The sequence below is a fragment of the Eubalaena glacialis genome, chromosome 2 (assembly GCF_028564815.1).
Source record: "Eubalaena glacialis isolate mEubGla1 chromosome 2, mEubGla1.1.hap2.+ XY, whole genome shotgun sequence".
In the NCBI taxonomy this organism is placed as follows: Eukaryota; Metazoa; Chordata; class Mammalia; order Artiodactyla; family Balaenidae; genus Eubalaena; species Eubalaena glacialis.
The window spans coordinates 134,149,756-134,169,215 of NC_083717.1; the positions used below are offsets into that span (position 1 = coordinate 134,149,756).

At 35.0% G+C, this 19,460-nt stretch overlaps 1 protein-coding gene across 1 annotated transcript in view; it reads left to right on the forward strand.

Moving 5' to 3' along the window:
• The window catches only part of TTC6 (tetratricopeptide repeat domain 6), a 214,670-nt gene that overhangs the window by 176,183 nt on the left and 19,027 nt on the right, over nt 1–19,460 (forward strand). The window contains exons 17-25 of the mRNA XM_061182474.1: nt 642–792; nt 3,467–3,549; nt 4,625–4,701; nt 5,136–5,296; nt 8,295–8,429; nt 9,591–9,740; nt 10,561–10,701; nt 11,978–12,091; nt 15,118–15,237. Of these exons, the coding sequence (XP_061038457.1) occupies nt 642–792; nt 3,467–3,549; nt 4,625–4,701; nt 5,136–5,296; nt 8,295–8,429; nt 9,591–9,740; nt 10,561–10,701; nt 11,978–12,091; nt 15,118–15,237 (1,132 nt within the window). The remainder of the gene's footprint in view (nt 1–641; nt 793–3,466; nt 3,550–4,624; nt 4,702–5,135; nt 5,297–8,294; nt 8,430–9,590; nt 9,741–10,560; nt 10,702–11,977; nt 12,092–15,117; nt 15,238–19,460) is intronic.

Below are 19,460 nucleotides of genomic sequence, written 5' to 3' on the forward strand. Positions count from 1 at the left end.
GAAATGGGTTTCAGTTGCAGAAAGCCAGAAAGTGGGCAGTCGGTAAAAGGGTCAGGGCTTCTGTGCAGTTGGGATACAGAATGTGTAGTTTCCTCATTTTGAAATAGAAGCATGGAACAAATAATTTGTAAGGTTATTTCTACATTGAAAATTGTTTGATTCTAAGAGAGAAAAACAACTTTTATTTGATATAGAAAAGCAAATGGGTTAATACCTCTGTGGAGAGGATTTTTAACCCTAAACCTCGAGAATATTGCTCTTTCTTACTGTTCCTCACGCTTTCTCTTGGCGAATATAACACAGCTTGAGGCAAAAACTTTTGAGTTGAGGAAAACTAAGCTTGTTATCCAAGGTAAGTCAAGATTAAGTCAAGGAAGAGTGAAGTATTGCTAAGAGTCTAGGAGACTTCAGGAAATCAGTTCCTAGGACAGACTCTACAAATGTTTATTCCTAACTAAGGATTTCATAAAGGTGTTTATAATTTTTAATAGAAAGTATTTAACTAATTTATTTTGCTTTAAACATTGAGAAAGAACCCTGGTATAAATTGATGTATGTATTTCATTAGGTTCATTTATAATCGGAGAACATCTGGAATAATTAAAATGTCTAAGAATATTTTGCTTTCTCATTTTTTTTAGAACCATTATTTTGGCTTATATAAATATTGGCCTCATATATCTACTACACCTGGATAACTACATTGAAGCCACTTGGTATTTTTCTGAGGCTATTAGACTTGACCCTATGTATATTCAAAGCTATATTTGTCGAGCAGAAGTCTATCATAAGGTATTTAAGGTTTGAGAACTTTGATTTTTTAAGAAAGTTTTAATTTTTTGAATATTTGTTCAATGTAATTTAAAATATATCAATGTATTCTTTTTCAGCTAATTACAGAGCCTAATGCATTTATAAACGATACATATTAGATAGATATATTGATAGTTAACTATAATTACCCACTTAAAAATCCTCTCCTGATTAGGTGTGAATTTTTGTCTTTCTTTTTTTTTTTTTTAAATAATACCTGTTTTTTTTCTTATTACAAAAGCAATGTATATTTACCACATGTAATATATGTATGCAAATAAGAATACATTAAAAACCATCCATTATTTCATTCTCTAGAGATAACTACTGTTAACATTTTAGAGTCCATCAGTTTTGTGTGTGTATGTATGAGGAGTGAGTGAATGGGTCAGTTCATAGAATGGGATCTGTGCATAGAATGGGGTCCAAATCATTCACACTTTCCTTTAAATTTTGTTTAAAATTTACAAGTTATTTAAATTAAAAAAATAATATATCCTTAGTGTAAAATTCAAACAAGGTAGTAAATAATAAGAGCTCTCTCTGACTCCAACCAACTTGGACTTTCCAGAGATAAAGACTGTTAGCTGTTGTGTCTACCTTTCAAAATAGATATTCCCTTCTACTGCTCCATCACTGACCGTCCTGTCCAAGACACGGATTTCTCACCAGGGTTATTGCAGTAGCCTCCTGGTCTTCTTGCTTCTGTTCTTTATTCCTTTTTGATGGGTTTTCAAAACAGCAGCATAGTGATCCTGTTAAAACATAAATCAGATTATTTCACTTCTTTGCCTGGAACCCTTCAATAGCTTCCCTTTGTGCTCAGAATAAAAGCCAAATCTTGCAAAAGCCAAAGGCCTACAAGAGCTCATGTGAACTGGCTCCTTGTTACCTTTCTGCCCTCGTCTCCTACAAGTCCTCTCCTCACATCGGTTTCAGTCAGGATAGCCTGTTATGCTGTGGAAAACAACAACAAATAAAACTTCAAAATCACCATCTTAAAATAACAAAGGTTCATTTCTTGCTCACACTGCATGTCCACTGGGAGTTTGCTAGAGGCTCTGTTCTCATTGTCTTCATCTCAGGATGCAGTGTGACTAAGTCCTTACCTTCCTGATGATGGAAGCAGAAGACCCTGGGGCCATTTTGGTATTGTCCCCAGGGCAGGTTTGCTTTTGATCCCTGTTGGGAAGGGGTGGGGATTGTGTGTGGCCCTTTTGCTTCACTCCCTGTTGATGGAACTGAGGCCTTATGGGGAAGTTGGAATTTCCTCCGAGCGTATTTAGAAACCAAAGCACCAGCATAATATCAAGGTGTAAGCACATATATTCAAAGACTCATTGTTCTGAGGAGACAAAAACCTCTTCGCAGTAATGGTTGAATAAATTATGTTGTATTCACACTATAGACTATTATATAGTCAATAAAAAGAATAGTTAGAATTATGCCAGGTGATTTGGAGGGATTTCCAAGAGATATTCTAGAACAAGATTTAGAAGGCTTTAAAGTGTATACAGTATGATCCCATGTAGATAAAACAATGACAAACCAAACCCTGTGTATGTATATAGAAGAATACATATGCCTACAGTGTGGGTTTAGGCTCCAGGGTAAATCCAATCTAATGCTAACTGGTGAAGTCCAACCCCAGGAAAGCTTGTAAAGACCAGAGAGTGAGCTTCCATCATTCCCAGTCAGGGTGTCCTCAATGCATAGATATGTATGATTGGAACCAGGTGGAGCAATGCAGGCATATGACAAGGTGGTTTATTAATTACACCAACCTGATCAGGGTTAGCTTGAGAAGCAGCAGGCCTGAAGTTCCACAGTAATTCTTAAATTTATTTAAAAACATCTCAAACTCCCTCCTTTGGAATTCCCTCTTTTGACTCCACCCACTATTTCCTCCAAACACTTTGTACCATTTTAACGGGTATTGTCTACTTCCATGCACAAATGTTTTGATCACCATGTCAGCATAGTAAGAGGAGTTGTTTGTTGTCCCAGGTTCATTTTGCTGGGATGTGTTTAGTTCCCCCTTTTGTAATTTCCCCAATGTTTGTAAAAATTTGTATAAATTCAGATTATGCTCTGTAACCAGTATTAAGGAAAGAATCATTGTTTACTTTTCATTGTATATTGATTTTAAACAGATATCTTTTTCATCATTGTTGTATTTTGTTTTATTCATTCATTTTACTCAGTAAGTTCAAGCTTGTTTTTCCTCTCTTATTTTTAAGTGGAATTGACTTTTACTTTTTATTTTACATTCCTTTGCAAGCTAGTTTATTAACATGAGTAAAGTTTGGTGTAAAAGGTGTTATGGTTGAGGGAGAAAAACTGAAAAGCTAAACAAAAAGGAAAAACAAACTAGAATATATGATATAATCATATTTATTTAAAACTATATATTTGTGGATCTGTGTGATCATTCTTCAAACTTAAAGATAATTAAAAAAAAAACAAAAGACTTTGCTTCATAAATTTTTTTTTTAACTTCTCTGTATCCCACTTGCTTTGATGATTCTTAAGAAACACGTGTATTAGGAGAGATTCCTGCAAAATTTCTGTATTGAAGGGTGGGAGGGAATAACTATCAGAAAGGAAGCAATCAGTATTATTAAGAGCTAAGTTTCTGTTTATCACTCAACAGTTGCACAAATTGAAAAAGGCAGTAAGAGAGTTATCTCGAGCTATCCACCTTCAGCCAGATGGAATCCAATTATATATAATAAGGTATGTGCATAGAAATAGAATTCTTCTTGGGATAACTTAGTATCTGAGCTAGCTGTTGGAATCCTTAGTTCTTTCTTGATCCTTCCAGCCTCCTTGTTTTACATTTAATCTCCCAGAAATGGCCATCTCCAAACCAGCAAGTCAGATATAGTTGTTTTTGTTAAACTTTAATTCATAATATAAGATAACAGATCTTTCCCTTTGTTCTGTCCTTGCATCAAAACACAACTGTCTGTGTTTAAGTTCTTTGAGGCCTCTCTTGATTACTGGTTAGACAGTTATCACAGATCTCATGAAAGTAAGGTAATATATTTTGATTGTGTACCCAGAGGTACCAAGTATAAACCTCAGATAATTCAGTGAAAAAAAAAGATACATTGAATTGTATTTCAAATGCAGTAGAGCTTGCTATAAAAGACCCATTGCAAATTATGAGTTATCACTACCAAAAATATATTATAATTACTAACATGGGAAATGGATTTACAGAAAATGGGAAAATGGACTGGAACAATGCTTTCTGATAAGGTCTTGCTTCGTCTTTTAACTCTTGAACCACATTTTAACAATTTATGTAAATATTTCTCCATTTGTATGCCCCTTAAACTGTGTTTAGCTTTTAAAATTTCTCAGCAACAGAGTATAACTTTTTTTTTTTTCACACACACTGTATTTTATTTTTATAAGCGGTAAATAGACTGACACCAAGCATTGTACATGGATGACCACAACAAAAGCAACAATGATTGCAATTACCAAACATGAAACACACTCACAGAGTATAACTTTTTAAATGCCGATAATTACAAAAAGATTTGACTGTTTTTCTTTCAGCTTCACATTTCCTAAATTGTTTTCTTCTCATATCTCCACGCTAATTGGCCTATTTAGACTTACATAAAATGTTTATAATTTTCACATTGTTTTTGTCATACATAAGTATGAATAAATGTATTATAATAAGTATGAATCAATGTATTATAATTTAAAATTTTAAGTAACTGAGTATAAAAAACTTTATTTTAGAAAAATTATTTTTAACTGCCTGGAATTAAAAAGCTGTTATTTCTTCCAGAGGACAATATCTTCTTAGGATGAAGTGCTATGATCTTGCAAAGTTCACTATTTATCAAGTAGCAGAAATGACCGAAGGTAAATATAATCAATGTAAAATTATAATATTGTCTTAATTTAAAAAGAAATACTTCTTTAAATTTTTTATACTATTTTCAGTAGCTCTATATAGATAGCATGAAGGGTTCACTTGAAAGTCAAAGTTAGATTTTGAAACTAAAACTTCAGTTTCACATATATCTAACCAATTTGTAAAATGCTTCATAGCCTAGTGAATTTTGTGAGAGAGATTATTATAGGAAATACCAGGCTTATACTGTTATTTTTTGTTTGTTTGTTCGTAGTTGGAATGTCTTATTGTTTGTTGACAGTAAATAGATTTTAGTATCATATTGATTTATTAATTCATATTGTAAAAATAGATTATTGAATTGCTTGACTGTCTTAAAATAATTATATTCTAAGTCCTAGATACTTGGGAAAGTTATTGATAAATTTTCCTTTCCTTTTAGGTCTCATTGAGTTGAGTCCTATACAGCAAGCACTCATTTATTCATTTTGTGAGAACCATGACAAGGCCATTCAGGTCTTAGATGGGATCACTTTGAATAAGCCTGAGGTCACCATGTATGCTCTATTAGCAAAAGCTCAAATGAAGGCCAAGAGGAACAAGGTGAAAAGTCTTGAGTAATGTTTACTAAACCTATTAATGGAATTTTTATATTGTGCTTGGAATTACTACTTACATATATATATATATATATATATATTTTTTTTTTTTTTACAAAACTAAACCATACCATTTATTTATTGATTCTTCTGTTAATTAATATTTGGGTTGTTTCCTTTTGTTTTTTCTCCTCTTAAGAGTAAGGGTAATATTCTTTTTCATGTCTTCTGTTAACATTGCTGGTATGTAGAGAATGTAAATGTTTAACTTTCAAGAAAATGCAACATTGTTCCATAGGTTTGTACCAATTTATTCTCCCGCCTGTAGTATATGAGTATTCCCGTTGATCTCCATCCTCTACAATAACTGGTGCTGTCTACTTTATTTTTATCAGTTTGGTGGATAAAAACTAATGTCTCATTATGGTCTTAATTCACATTTCTCAGTTTGAGCAAAGGTTGAGGTATCTTTTTATATGTTTATAGCCACTTATATTTCCTGTTCTATCAATTTGCTGTACACATTTTTGTTTGTCTTGTTCATATTGATTTTTTTTTTTTAATATTTATTTATTTATTTATTTATGGCTGTGTTGGGTCTTCGTTTCTGTGCGAGGGCTTTCTCTAGTTGTGGCAAGTGGGGGCCACTCTTCATCGCGGTGCGCGGGCCTCTCACTATCGTGGCCTCTCTTGTTCCAGAGCACAGGCTCCAGACGCGCAGGCTCAGTACTTGCAGTTCACGGGCCCAGCTGCTCCGCGGCATGTGGGATCTTCCCAGACCAGGGCTCGAACCCGTGTCCCCTGCATTAGCAGGCAGACTCTCAACCACTGCGCCACCAGGGAAGCCCCATATTGATTTTTGACATTGAAAAAAATAAGTCCTGTGTATTAGTCCTTGGTTGGTTACATGTGTGTCACGTATCCTCTTGCAATTTGTGGCTGGTTTTAAAATTTTCTTCATGATGTCTTTTGATGAGCAGAGGGTCTTAATTTTAATGTAGTTGAATATATCTTTTTTTGTTTTATTGTCACAGCTTTAAAAAAAATTCTTGTTTAAAAATTCCCTCCCTACACCAAGGTCATAAAGATATTTTCCCATATTTTCTTCTAAAAGTTTAAAAGTTCTGCTTTTTTCATTTAAGACCTCACTCTACCTTAAATGATATTTTTGAATGTGGGATAGTGATAAAATTTCAATTTTCCCCATATGGATACTCAAATGTTCCAGTATCATTTATTGAAATGTTCTCCTAAACCAAAGATCTGAAGTGGTACATCTGTCCTATTATAACCTTTCATGTATGTGTGGATCTGATTTTGGGCTCTCTATTCTATACCTTTGGTCAATTTTTCTATCCCTGGCCTAATAGTACAATGTTTTAACTACTGTTGCTTTATTGTAATTCTTGACATCTGGTGGAGCAAGTTGCCACACCATATTCTTCTCCAGGAAATTCCTGGTTATTCTTGGGCCTTTACTCTTCCAGCTGGTCAAGATTTTAAATTCAGCTTGTCAAGATTCATTAAAAACCCTGCTGGAATTTTGATTGAATTGTATTGAATCTCTAGATTATTTTAGGGAGAATTGACACCTTTATGATATCAAATTCCTTCTTTGGAATAATCTTAAATTTACTTTAACCTCCCTGAAACCTGAAGTCACTTTTGATTGTGTCCCTCTTCTACACAATCAATAGTCATGCTCTCTTGGTTCTACTTTCTAAATGTCTCTCAAATCCACTTCCTTTCTCTATTTCTCTGGTCATTATCCTAGTCCAGAACATATTTGTATTTTGTTTGAATTATATAATAGTGTTGAACTCTTCCAAGCTTTTCTCCACACGGCTGCTGCAGTACTGTGTTTGGAATGTACATTTGCCCTACGAGAGCGTCCACTACTTTTTAGAGTAGTGAAGGAAAGAGAGGTGGGACATCAGCTAGAGGAGGAAGTGAAGATGTGTTCATTTAAATTTAAATGTGATGGAAGACTTTATGGACTCCAGGAGGCAATGAAGGGGCAGAGATCCAAAAGCAGAAGGCGGGACAGAAGGAGTTGGGGTCAAGGGCACAGCTTGAGGAGTTAGCTCTGAAAAGAAGAAAGGAAACCATTCAAAGACAGGAGAAAAAAAGATGGACATGAAGAAGATATAGAGACTTTGAAAAGTAAAAATGAGGGAAATTGAGAAGGTGATGCATTTTTTTCTATTGCAAAGGCATGTGCTGAGAGTGAGGCTGGAAGGATGAATGTTGAGGTAAGCTGTAGACATGTGATGTCAACTAAGTGTGGGCACAAAGGACACAGCATATCCAAGTTAAACCTCATTGTTTCTTTAGCAATTTAATATAATTAAGAAAGTGAGCTGAAGAGTCACAAGTAGCTGTATTTCTATATATTAGGTAAATACATTGAGTAGCTAGTTATGAAAACGCGTTTCTATTTGGAAAATTGAATTTTTTTCATTAAGAGTTTCAACTATTTTGACAGAATAGTTTAAATGGGTAATTTTTGATGTTAGTTTATTTTCTGGTGTCAATGGAACCCCCTTGAGAGCATAGCAGGACAAAATAAAAGTTGATTAAAACAACCTCAGATATTATCAGTGGAGAACTTTTACTACCTAATAGCTGCCCGGCATTCCCTTCAGGAGAATTACTAGGAAATTGGTCATAAATTGGTCTATAAATTTAAGTCTGATTTAAGACTATGAGAAAATACACTTATAGAATTTAGAAATTAGAGTTCCAAAAGTCCACTTGTGTAACCCTGCTTACGTACCTGCCTGTAGGATAGGCACCTGGGTGGGTCAGATTTCCTGCCTGTCAGAAGTCCTCCCTCTTGGTGCACTGACAAGATCTGTGTCTTTACCAGGTCTGTGTGTCCTCTTGTGAAATGAGAGTAGGGCTGTGTGCTCAGGATTCCTTTTAACATCTAAGGCTGTTGTGTTAAATAAATATTAGAAAGAAACATTCCCTTCCCTCTCTTTTTTTTTAAATCATTATAGGAAGCCATGAGAATGTTTAAAAAGGCGTTGGATATCTTTTCTCATTCTGATAAAGGACGAAATGCTGTAGCAGCTTCATCAGACTGTCTGTATCACTTGGGTCTTTGTTACATGGAGGAAGGCAACTTAAAACTGGTATTTTGTGTATTTAAGAGCATAGGTATTTTATGGTTTTAGAAATTGTTTCCTTGCATTCAGTTCCATTTCTGAAGGCTACCTAAACAGTGAGTGACTAGACCAAAGCTTCTTATAAAGCTTGGCTTACTATAGGCAGTCTGCACCCTGCAAAACCTACTACATTTTTTAATTTATTCAAACATTTTATTGTTGCTTGTTTGTCAACACTATTCGGAAGACTAATGCATGTTTCCCACTAAACAAATTTAATTGTAAGAAATTATTATATCAAAATTTCATCACATTAGTATAAATTTACTTATTAAATTGTAAGTACTTTATATTGAGTGCTTCAGTGTAATGTAGAATAAATGGAAAATGATTAGGACACTGTTTGATTTCTCTTATTGACAACTGAGCAATTCAAATCAGAATAAAACCAGATTCATTGAAAACCAGTTGATTCAATTATTATGTATTTATCCAGTATTTGGCTATTTCACACAATTCTCCATTTGAAAGTTTTCAATGATATGATAAATATGTATTTTCCATTGGCTATTTTTGAATATCCCACAACTACACACACACACACACACACACACACACACCCCATTCCAGTCCTTATATTCATAGGGGTGGACAGTGTCTGAAACTTGCATCTTCATAACTTTAAAAAAGAGTTGCACTTGATTAGTTGTTCCATTAAGAAATTACAATAAATATAAGATTAATTACAAATATTTTTCATGTTTTTAGCCCTTTTGGACAAGCAGAGGAAACCTAGCTTTGCTTTACAATATTAGGAAAAATTTTGGAGTTCCATTGTTTTGAAATTTTGTAACCATATATCTGCTGGCCCACATGGAAAATAAATGTACTAATTGTGATTTCTTTGAAGAAACACAACAGGAAGAATAATGATTAAAGTGACACCTCTGAAAGTATTGTAACAACATGGATTATGCAGACATTAGTCTGGGAGTAAGGGAACCTGTAAATTATAATAATAAATCTGGCTTGTTCATAAATTTTTTTTGCTCCACAAGGTTCGCTGGGAGAAACATATTTAAAATGACCAAAAACTAAAATGAAAACTTTTCAACAATAGTTATATACTGTAATTTATTAACATTTTAAATTAATACATTCTACTCACTACATGATTTGCTCTTCTAGGCTTTTGATTCTTTTACAAAAGCTGTGAAAGCAGATCCTGATTTTGCAGAAGGCTTTTATCAACGTGGGCTTTGTAAAGTAAAACTCCACAAGGATAGTTCAATCCTGGATTTTAATCGTGCAATTACCCTTGATCCAAAACATTACCAGGTATTTAAGTGAACAATTTCAGTGGTTTGGAAAGTGTGTTAAATTTGCTAAAACTATTAAATCTTTAAATGTTATTGTTATTAGTTAGCAACAGTCAGTTAGTTTTACCTACTTTTCAGCAGTTTTAATAATCCATATATCTGTATTTCCCCTTGAACTAAAAATATGATTTCCAACAGGGAAATTATATAGGTAAAAGTGCTTCGTGAATTGTGGTGTATACAAATATTGTAAATATTTTAATATACCTATTAATAATTCTTTTATATACTATGTTATTAATTTTACTTACTTCTTGTTTCACTGTCACATTGATTCCTGCCTCTTAAGAGACTAGAGACAACACAAAATCCAATAGGTGAAACTCCGTTGGATCTTGATTTTAAAAGCATATGAAATTTGAATATGGATGAAATATTAGATGATTTTAGGGAAATACTATTAATTTTCTTAGATATACAGTGGTAGTGTGGTTATGTAGGAGAATGTCTTCACGGGAGATGCATACTGGAAGACTTGGGGTGAAGTTTTATGATGTCTACAACTTATTTTCAAATAGTTCAGAAAAAAACAAATACAACAAGATTGAAAAATGTTAATAATTATTGAATCCAGGTGGTAGGCATATGGGTGTTTACTGTACTATTCTTTCAATTATTCTGTATGTTTGAAATTTTCTTAATAAAAGAGAGTGACAAAAAGTCTATATTTTATACCATCTTTGGGTGGCATAAATTTGTCCCAGCTACCATATATTTTGGTAGAACTGATGCTTTTACTAAAATATCTGTTCCTGCTTTCCTCCTCTTTCTCTGAAAAGGCATATTTAAGTCGAGTAGCCTACTATGGTTTGAAAGGCAGATACTCCAAAGCAATCTTGAGTTGTAATGAGGCCATCAAAATTTATCCTCAGAGTGTGTGTGCCTACGTCTACAGAGGAGTTCTGAAATACTACAACAAGGTAAGGCAATTTCCTACCTTGTTCTCTGGTATTTTAGAGTGGGTGGCTGCTCGGGTGCCAAGGAGGGACTCACTTCCTTTTTTTCCTCTGTGAGAGGAGAATTGCCATGGTATGAAGGCAGAACTACATAGAAGGCGTTACACTTTGACAGTACATCAAAAGGATTTCAATTCATAATTTTTCATAAAATGGTGATATTTATTTTGACATTTGCATTTTAAATAGCACTGATTATATATTTTTATTAGGAAAGTAATATTCATTGTAGAGAATTTGGAAAATACAGAGAGGAATAAAGGAGAAGATTAAAATCACCTGTTTTCCCACCATCAAATGGTAATTCCTGAGAGCATTTTGATGTATTTGAATTTTGTCTTTTTTTCCTAATAAAATATAATATATACTTTCCAAAATTGTGACTATGCTACTTACATAATCTGTGTTGTGCCCTGCTTCTTATATTTAATCTTTGAAGATACCATTTTTAATGATTGCATAATATTCCACCATAGTGTATTTTTAACCACTTTATTGTTGGACATTTGGATTGTTTGAAATTTTTTATTATTTTACTATTTTAAATAATATAGTTATACACGCAGAACAAAATTGTTACTTGAGTTTATGGTTCCTAAATGGAAATTACTGGGTGTAGCAACACTATTGATATCTGATGCTTCAAGGAATACTTTTTTTCTCCCTGTGTTTCTTTTCTGAACTTTCTTTGTAGCCATTTCATATGAAATAGTTTGCAAATAATACCTTAAAGCAAAGGTAAGACCTTGCATTACCTGTTAATTCCATGAAAATTACTATCTATATAAATGGATCATCTAAGGTATCAGAGAAGCATCAAAGAGAAGCAAAAGAGAACATGGATAGAAAACATGACGATTATGTGATATGACAGTGCGAGTGAAGAAACAAGCAAGCTCTGGTGAATGTTTGCTGGATGAATAAGGCTTGCTTCTCTTTTATCCATAAGAAATTTAATTTTTTCCTTGCTATATAGCAACAATGGAAATAAGATAATCATTTAAAGTTGTTTATATATTGAATTTTATTTGCAGGTGAGAGAAACTATAGCAATTCCTACCAAGGGACCTTCTTAATTAATTCTGTGAAAGGTTAGCTTGATTGTCTTAATTTCACGGATGATACACAGAATGGTTAAATGAGTATTCCCAAAACTCTGATAGAGTCAAGAATTTATTTTACAACTAAATTTCAGTCCATTATGATTAACCCTTCTCACTTAATTATTTTTTCTTTATAGACTTATAAACTAGCGATTACAGATTTAACTACAGCTATCAACATGGATAAAAACAGTTATATAGCATTTTATAACAGAGCATTATGTTACACCAAGATAAATGAACTTCAAATGGTAAGATGACCATCTTAGTAAACAACACTTTAAAGCATTTGTAAACTTATTTAAAGCATGTGTAAAGTATTTTCTTATTATTTTTGTTACAATTTTGGAAAAATAATTCTGTGGAAATACACATAAAACTTGAGAAACCAAAGAACCATTTCAAAGAATATTTATTTTCTTTTTTAGTGCTTACCAAATTTTCTTATACAATCTCTGCAATGTCAAATGAAAAATTAACTTTACAATGCTTATATAAGCATTTAAAGGCTGTGTAAATTTAAATGTATTACATAATTCTCATTTGAGAAAATGTTTCTACTGATAAACGCGTGCAGAATTTTTAAGCAGTGATCACTAGCAATATTGTTTGCTTCAAAATCTCAACATTAACTACAATAGTTTGTGGAGGTAATTTTTTTACAGTGGTCAGACCACAGATGCAGCAGGGAGTTTTGAGTGATGGTTTCCAGCTCAGGGACCAGTGACCAGGATTATCTGTGCGTTTTGAAGGCCTGACTGATGGCTGCAGCAAACCTTTTTCTCTATTTGCCCTGATGCAGATGCTACCAGTGTAAGCCCTCTTTATATTTTTTAATCTTACCCCTTCTCCACTCTCTCCTTGTTGGTTTGGTTCTTTTCCAGTCAGGATCCCTCACTGGGGAGCAGGTCAGTCATTTCTTAGTGTTCTGTCCGATCTCTTGCTTCCCTTTCTGCTGTCCACTTGTTTCCCTTTCCTTGTTTCTATCCACTTCCATAGTCAATGAAGCATTCTTTAAAAGACTGCATCATGTACCTGCTGCTGTGTGTGGGCACACTCGCCCAATTTCCTGGAAACTTGGAAAGTTACATCTGTTTAAAACATTTAGAAATTTAGTAATTTATTTGCTATGGAAGGAAGAAGTTGAGAAACATTGTTTCTAAGAGGATGTAGAATTCCTGGTAACCAGATTATCAGGTTTCCTCCAGAAATGTTGACAAATGAATAACTAATTTTTAACACAGGCTGTTGTAAACCATTCTAGGAGCTAATTAAAGGATCGTTTATCAGAGTAACCTGCACAGCAGGTATCTTTGACAGCTCCCTCCCCACCCCGACTCCTGCCTTTTCTGGGTAACCCTGAACTGCAAACAGTGGTCTGGGTGGGGGCAGGGAACTACTATCTTTGTTATCTCTGATGCGTAACAGAGCTAGTGCTCCATGAATGAAGAACACGAAAAACTACGTAAATAGAAACCTAACTAGAATAAGAACATACTGGTTATTTTAGAGCTGCCAGGTACCCAACGCTTTTCATCCAATGGGCTCCTTTTACAGATGAGGAAATGAGGTTAGAAACACATCCACATCACACAGGGAATAGGGACCTGTATCAGTGTTCGCAGGTTTGTTTGCTTCTGGTTAACAGTCTTTAGGTGGCTTTGTGAAACCATCTGACCTCCAGCATGTGGACCAGATGTCATTTAACAGTGTCACCTCCTCCCTTTTGTCTACCTCCACCCGTTTCTCAGCATTCCTGCCATAACAAGACTGAGAAAACCCAAGTACTTTGTGCAGAAAATGCACTCCCAAGGTATGATTTCATAAAAACTAGAAAAGGTGAATTCTGGTTCCTATCACCTTGTATTAATAAAAACAGTAACAGTTACCACTCATTTAGGGCTTATTGTGTGACAGGCACTGGGCTAAACGCTTTACCAACATATAATGAAAATATTTTAAAGTGGACTTCTACAACAATATGATGAGTTATTAATATCCCATTTTTGTGGATGAGGAAACTGAGGCTTAGTGTTAAGTAACTTTCCCAAGGCTGAAAGGTTAGTAATAATAGCCGAGGCAAAACACAAAGCCTGCTCATTGTGACCTTCATGAAATCTCATTTCCCAGCTTTTGTTTCCTCTTATGTCACATATTCAGCTGCTTAGTGGATTTCTAAGGCATCTTGATATATATACAGGTTTTAATTCTGTGATTCTGTGAAGGGAAAATGGCAAACATTCTAGTTCTGTTTTGTTTTACAAGTGTTACCAATTATTTTTACAGCCTTGTCAATGTTTATTTATAGTTATGCCACAATATACATATAGGATATTTAATTGTACAATTCTTTTAGATGCTTGAGTGCCCAATCATGAAACAGTAGAGGAGAACCACTAAGCAAATAGTAAAATACTATTTTATTTGCATTTTCAGTTAGCATGTGCTACAGGCATATATGATATGACTTGGGCCTTTTCTGATGAAACCATATGGCTCTTTTGGACAAAATGTTCAGAAGGAAAATGAATTAAGAGATTCAGCTCCAGCCCAAATTTGGGATGCTCCTAGTACCTGGTACAGAGTAGATGACCAGTAAAAACTTGGCTGTTCATTGAATGAGAAAAAAAAAAAAAGATGAAAAATGGAGAGAGGTCCTCTGAGTTGATTCTCAGCTTAGACTAATATCTTAAAAAAAACGAGAATATTGAAGTAATATTCCAACAAGTGCTTATTTGTTAGTTTTATTAAGATCTGTTTTCATTGCTTTATGATTTATTCATTCAACAAAAATTTATCAGATGCCTAGTATGTGCAGGCATGGTGCTAGTTACTGGCTTTACAATGGTGAACAAAATGGATAATCTGTGCCTCCATAAAACTTAGGTTTCAGTGAAGAAAACAATAAATCACTGCAAAGAAATTAAATTTCAAAAGGTAACAAGTGCTCTGCTTTAATGTCAACAGTCATTTGGTGAAACTATTAAGTTGGGGGAGGGTGTTGCATCCCTGCTTCAATCCATACACAATAAAAGTAGTTCACAGATGATTCACAGATAACATGTGAAGTGCAAGCGCGGTGCACACCGCTTATTAGGAGGGAGCAACATCCACAGTATTTAATTAAGGGAAACCTTTAAATCTAACAAATGATTATTTTTGGCCATAAATTTTGTCACATGAAAGAACTAATTATGAGGTACTAGTTTGTCCATGGTCAATGCAGTAATGCTCTAAAGAGTTGACTTTAGGTTGTAAGTGATTATTTCATTTTTAGGCATTAACAGATTATGGAATTGTGCTTCTCCTTGATGCTGGAGAAACGGTGACGTTAAACGCCTTTATTAATCGTGGACTCATCTACACAGAACTAGAGCAGTTCAGTTTTGCATTAGAGGTAAACCTTTCTGTTTACTTGTAAAAATGAACCCGCTTGATTTTGCATGTTCACTTCTGAAAACCAGTGAAAAATTTTTCTTGATAACAAATGGCAATATTAATGAGCAATAATTCAACTTTAGCAAGAATTGTGTTGAAATACTTTGAATGAGTAATAGAATCTTTGCAAAAAAAGTGTTTTTTTACTTTGTTTTTAATACAGATAAATAGCCAATATGTAAAAAAAAAATTCCGAATTGATGAAATATCAAGACTATCATCTCCCCTAAGGGAGTGTCTTAGCTACAGACAAAACTCTGTAGTTTTTATAAAATGATTTATGTATCATTTACTTCGCTGCTTAGTCTCTTTCTCATTCACAATTTTCCTTGTATTGATATTATTTTTCAACTTCTGGAGTCATCTTTTGAGATTCTGTCCCACAAAATTACTTATTATTAAGGAAGTGTCTGAGAAACTGTATTCTAGGCAATTTACACTATGGTGAAATGTAATTTCAAGGGTTGAACTCCCTTAGGTTTTGGTTTTGAGGTATACCACTCAGAATTCCCTCAGGTAGGGGAAGCTTTGTTTGGTGTAGGCAAAAATCTGTGGAACTCTGGACAATAGTGTTGGGTGGAGAAAGTGAGGAGAATGGGAGTTGGAAGCAAAAGACCTCAGCTGTTGGAGAATTAAATGAAGGGCCTGTGTTATCCACCTAGTAAGTATTTATTTAGTACTTAAGAACAACATTAACTCCAGTTATCACACACTTACTACCTGCCAGCTTCTCAATAATGCTGCACAATTTATGATTGTAACTTATGGAAGAGGAAGCTGATATTCAAAAGAGGTTAAATCAAGTCTTAGTCAGCCAGGAAGTACTGGGGCAAGATTTGAACTCAGGTCTCACTTGATTCCAAATCTTGTGTTCCTTCAGACAAGGCATGGTACTGACATTGGCATTGAAGATACGGAGACAAATATCAATAAGACAGATTTCTAGTCCTTGAGGAGCTCATAGTCTGGTGGGAATCATTCTTGATCCCTCTCTTTCCTCACATCCCACATCTAAATCATGAGCAAGTGTGGTCAGCTCTGCTATCAAAACATATTTTAAATTCAGTCATTTCTCATTTTTTGCCACTGCTCTCCTCCTCCTTCCAGCCTCCACCTTCTCTCCCCTGGATTACTGCAGTAGCTTCCCAACTGGCCTCTCTGCTTCTGCTCTTTTCCCTCTGCATGCTGTTCTCCACACAGCAGCCAAAGAGGCCTCTTAAAAACATAAAGCAGAGCAAGTTATTCCTCTGCTCAGAACCCTCCAGTGACTTCCCATCACACTTAGAATAAAATCTGAACTCTTGACTATGGCCAACCAAGACCCTAGTGACCTAACTGCTGCTCACTGATCTGACTTCATTGTCAGCGTTCTTCTTTTCTCCACTCAGGTTACTCCACTCTGGCCTTTTGCTATTCCTTGGAAATGCTAGGCTCCCTTCCTGACTCAGGGTCCTCACACAAGCTGTTCCCTATGTGTAGAATATTCCTCCTATTGGTTCACACCCTCCTTTCATTTCAGGTTTCTTCTCAAATGTGACCTCCTCAGTCAAAAAGAGTATTTTAATTAAAATGGAATATTAAAAGATTAAAATAATCCCAAATAAGTCTGGAAAGAGAAAACAAAGGAACAGAAACAGAGGATACCAGCAGAAAACAAATAATAAAATGGTAGACCTAAATTCAACCTTATCAGTAGTTACATTAAATGGAAATTGTCAAAATACACCAATTGAAATATTGAAAATGCCAGATTAGAATTTTTTAAAAGTCCCAACAATATTCTGACTGCAAGAAACACACTTTAAATATAAGATATAGATAGGTAAAAGTAAAAAAGCTGGAAAAAAAATATGCCCTGCAAACACTACAGGCCTGCCTTGGAATTATTGCAGGTTTGGTTCCAGACCACAGCAATAAAGTGAATATAGCAATAAGTGACTTTTTTGTTTCATATAAAAGTGCATATAAAAGTTATGTTTATACTGTAGTCTTATTGAGTGTGCAATAGCATTATATCTAAAAAATAGTACATGCCTTAATTAAAAAATACTTTATTGATAAAAAATGTTAAACATCATCTGAGCCTTCAGTGAGCTGTAATTTTTTTGCAGTAGTGACATCAAAGATGATCACAGATTACCATAACAAATACAATAATAATGAAAATGTTTGAAATATTGTGAGAATTACCAGAATGTGATACAGAGACACGAAGTGAGCAAATGCTTTTGGAAAAAATGGAGCCAATAGACTTGCTTGAGGCAGGATTGCCACAAACCTTCAATTTGTACAAAGTGCAGTATCTGCGAAGCGCAATAAAACAAGATATGCCTGTAATTAAAAGCAAAAAAAAATGTTTCTCCCCTCTGCAAATTTAAAAAATTAATTTGAAAAATTTTAAAAAAGAGGCTGGCTGAGGTAGACCAATGAAGTAATATATGATTGAGTAATAAGAGGGCTAAATGCAGAACCAAGAGAGAGCAGAGTCTTAAAACCTAACCAGGGAAACATTTTTAGTGGGAATGATTGATTAACAGAAAGGTCAAGTAGGATGAGCACTGAACACATGTTAGTTAATTGATAGTTGTGTGATCTTCATAAGAACACGGGAAGTGGAGTGCGGCATTTAAACTGGAATTGTTTAGGAAGTTAATGGTTAAGCTTGTTGGATTGAGAACATTTGTTTATTTCTTTGTCCTCTTGAAAACCAGGAAGACAGTAAAGGAATAAAAAAGACATAATCCCACAAGGTTAAAGATAGTGGAGAAGAGGTGCCCAGACACCCCAAACTACCATTCCAGATTTTCAAACTTAAATATGAGTGGGTAGCCAAAGATTCTACCCTTGAGGGAAGTAAAATAAAGAGTAAAATAAACACATTGTCATAGGGCTATGGGGATGGTGGGAGAAGGGGAGGTGTGTGGAGTGATGGTGTAAGGTAGCTAAGTTCTATCCTATGTTGGAACTTAAACATGATAAAATGCTCATGTTATTTAGAAATTCAGAGGTAAATAGCAGAAGAAATAACAGCAAGATGTAAAAATGTTTGACTCTGGGGAGTGGGGCTCAGAGATAAGGAGAGGTGGCACGGGGCATCCCTGTAAGCATTGTGAGTTTTCTAGTTTCATTGGACCCTCTACCCTACCCTGTACACATGAGTTACTTTGAGAAAAATAAAAATAAATTTAAAAATGCCTTTAGAGGCAGTTTACAAATTACAAAATTAAATTGGACTTACGAAACAACAAGAAGTTGATGGCGTTTGGGGACATGGAGATGGTGAGTGTTGACTCTGCTTTCAGAGATTGGTAGTGACAGGAACTAGAAAGACAAAGCCATGTGTAGCTTGCGGGCAGGCAGGTTTGAGGGAAGGCATACAAGGTCGGGGTGGTGAGAAAAGGATTAAAGTTACAAAGGACAGAAGAAGATGATGGAGCAAGCTTCCAGAGATGGGAAGGATGAGGTCAAGAGCGCATCCTCTGACACACAGGAAGACGGTGCAGGTGAAGAGTCTTACAGATAAACTCATCAGCAGAAGGAAGGGAGTGGAGGGAATTTGCTTTGTATGTGAGTGACTCTGTGTGGTTTTTTATTTATGATCCATATTAGAAACAAAACTAGTGCAGAAAAGGAAAATCATAAAAACTGCAGTTAGCTTTTTTAAAAAAATTAATTAATTTATTTTTGGCTGTGTTGGGTCTTTGTTTCTGTGTGAGGGCTTTCTCTAGTTGCGGCAAGTGGGGGCCACTCTTCATCGCGGTGCGCGGGCCTCTCACTATCACGGCCTCTCTTGTTGCGGAGCACAGGCTCCAGACGCGCAGGCTCAGTAGTTGTGGCTCACGGGCCCAGTTGCTCCGCGGCATGTGGGATCTTCCCAGACCAGGGCTCGAACTCGTGTCCACCGCATTAGCGGGCAGACGCTCAACCACTGAGCCACCGGGGAAGCCCTGCAGTTAGCTTTATTCTAAGTAATCCTAAGTCATCATTTGTGTCTGTTGCTGATAATGTCTAATTACCATGTAGCATCACAATGATTTTCTATATAGAGTCAAGCTGACTTTTGTAAGTTTTATCTGATTATAAAACTAAACTTGGTATTCTCAGCCTTTTAAGTTTGTGGTCACTCCTCATAACTCCCAAAGTTAATGGGAATGTTTGTAATAAATCTCAGTTACACTGTAA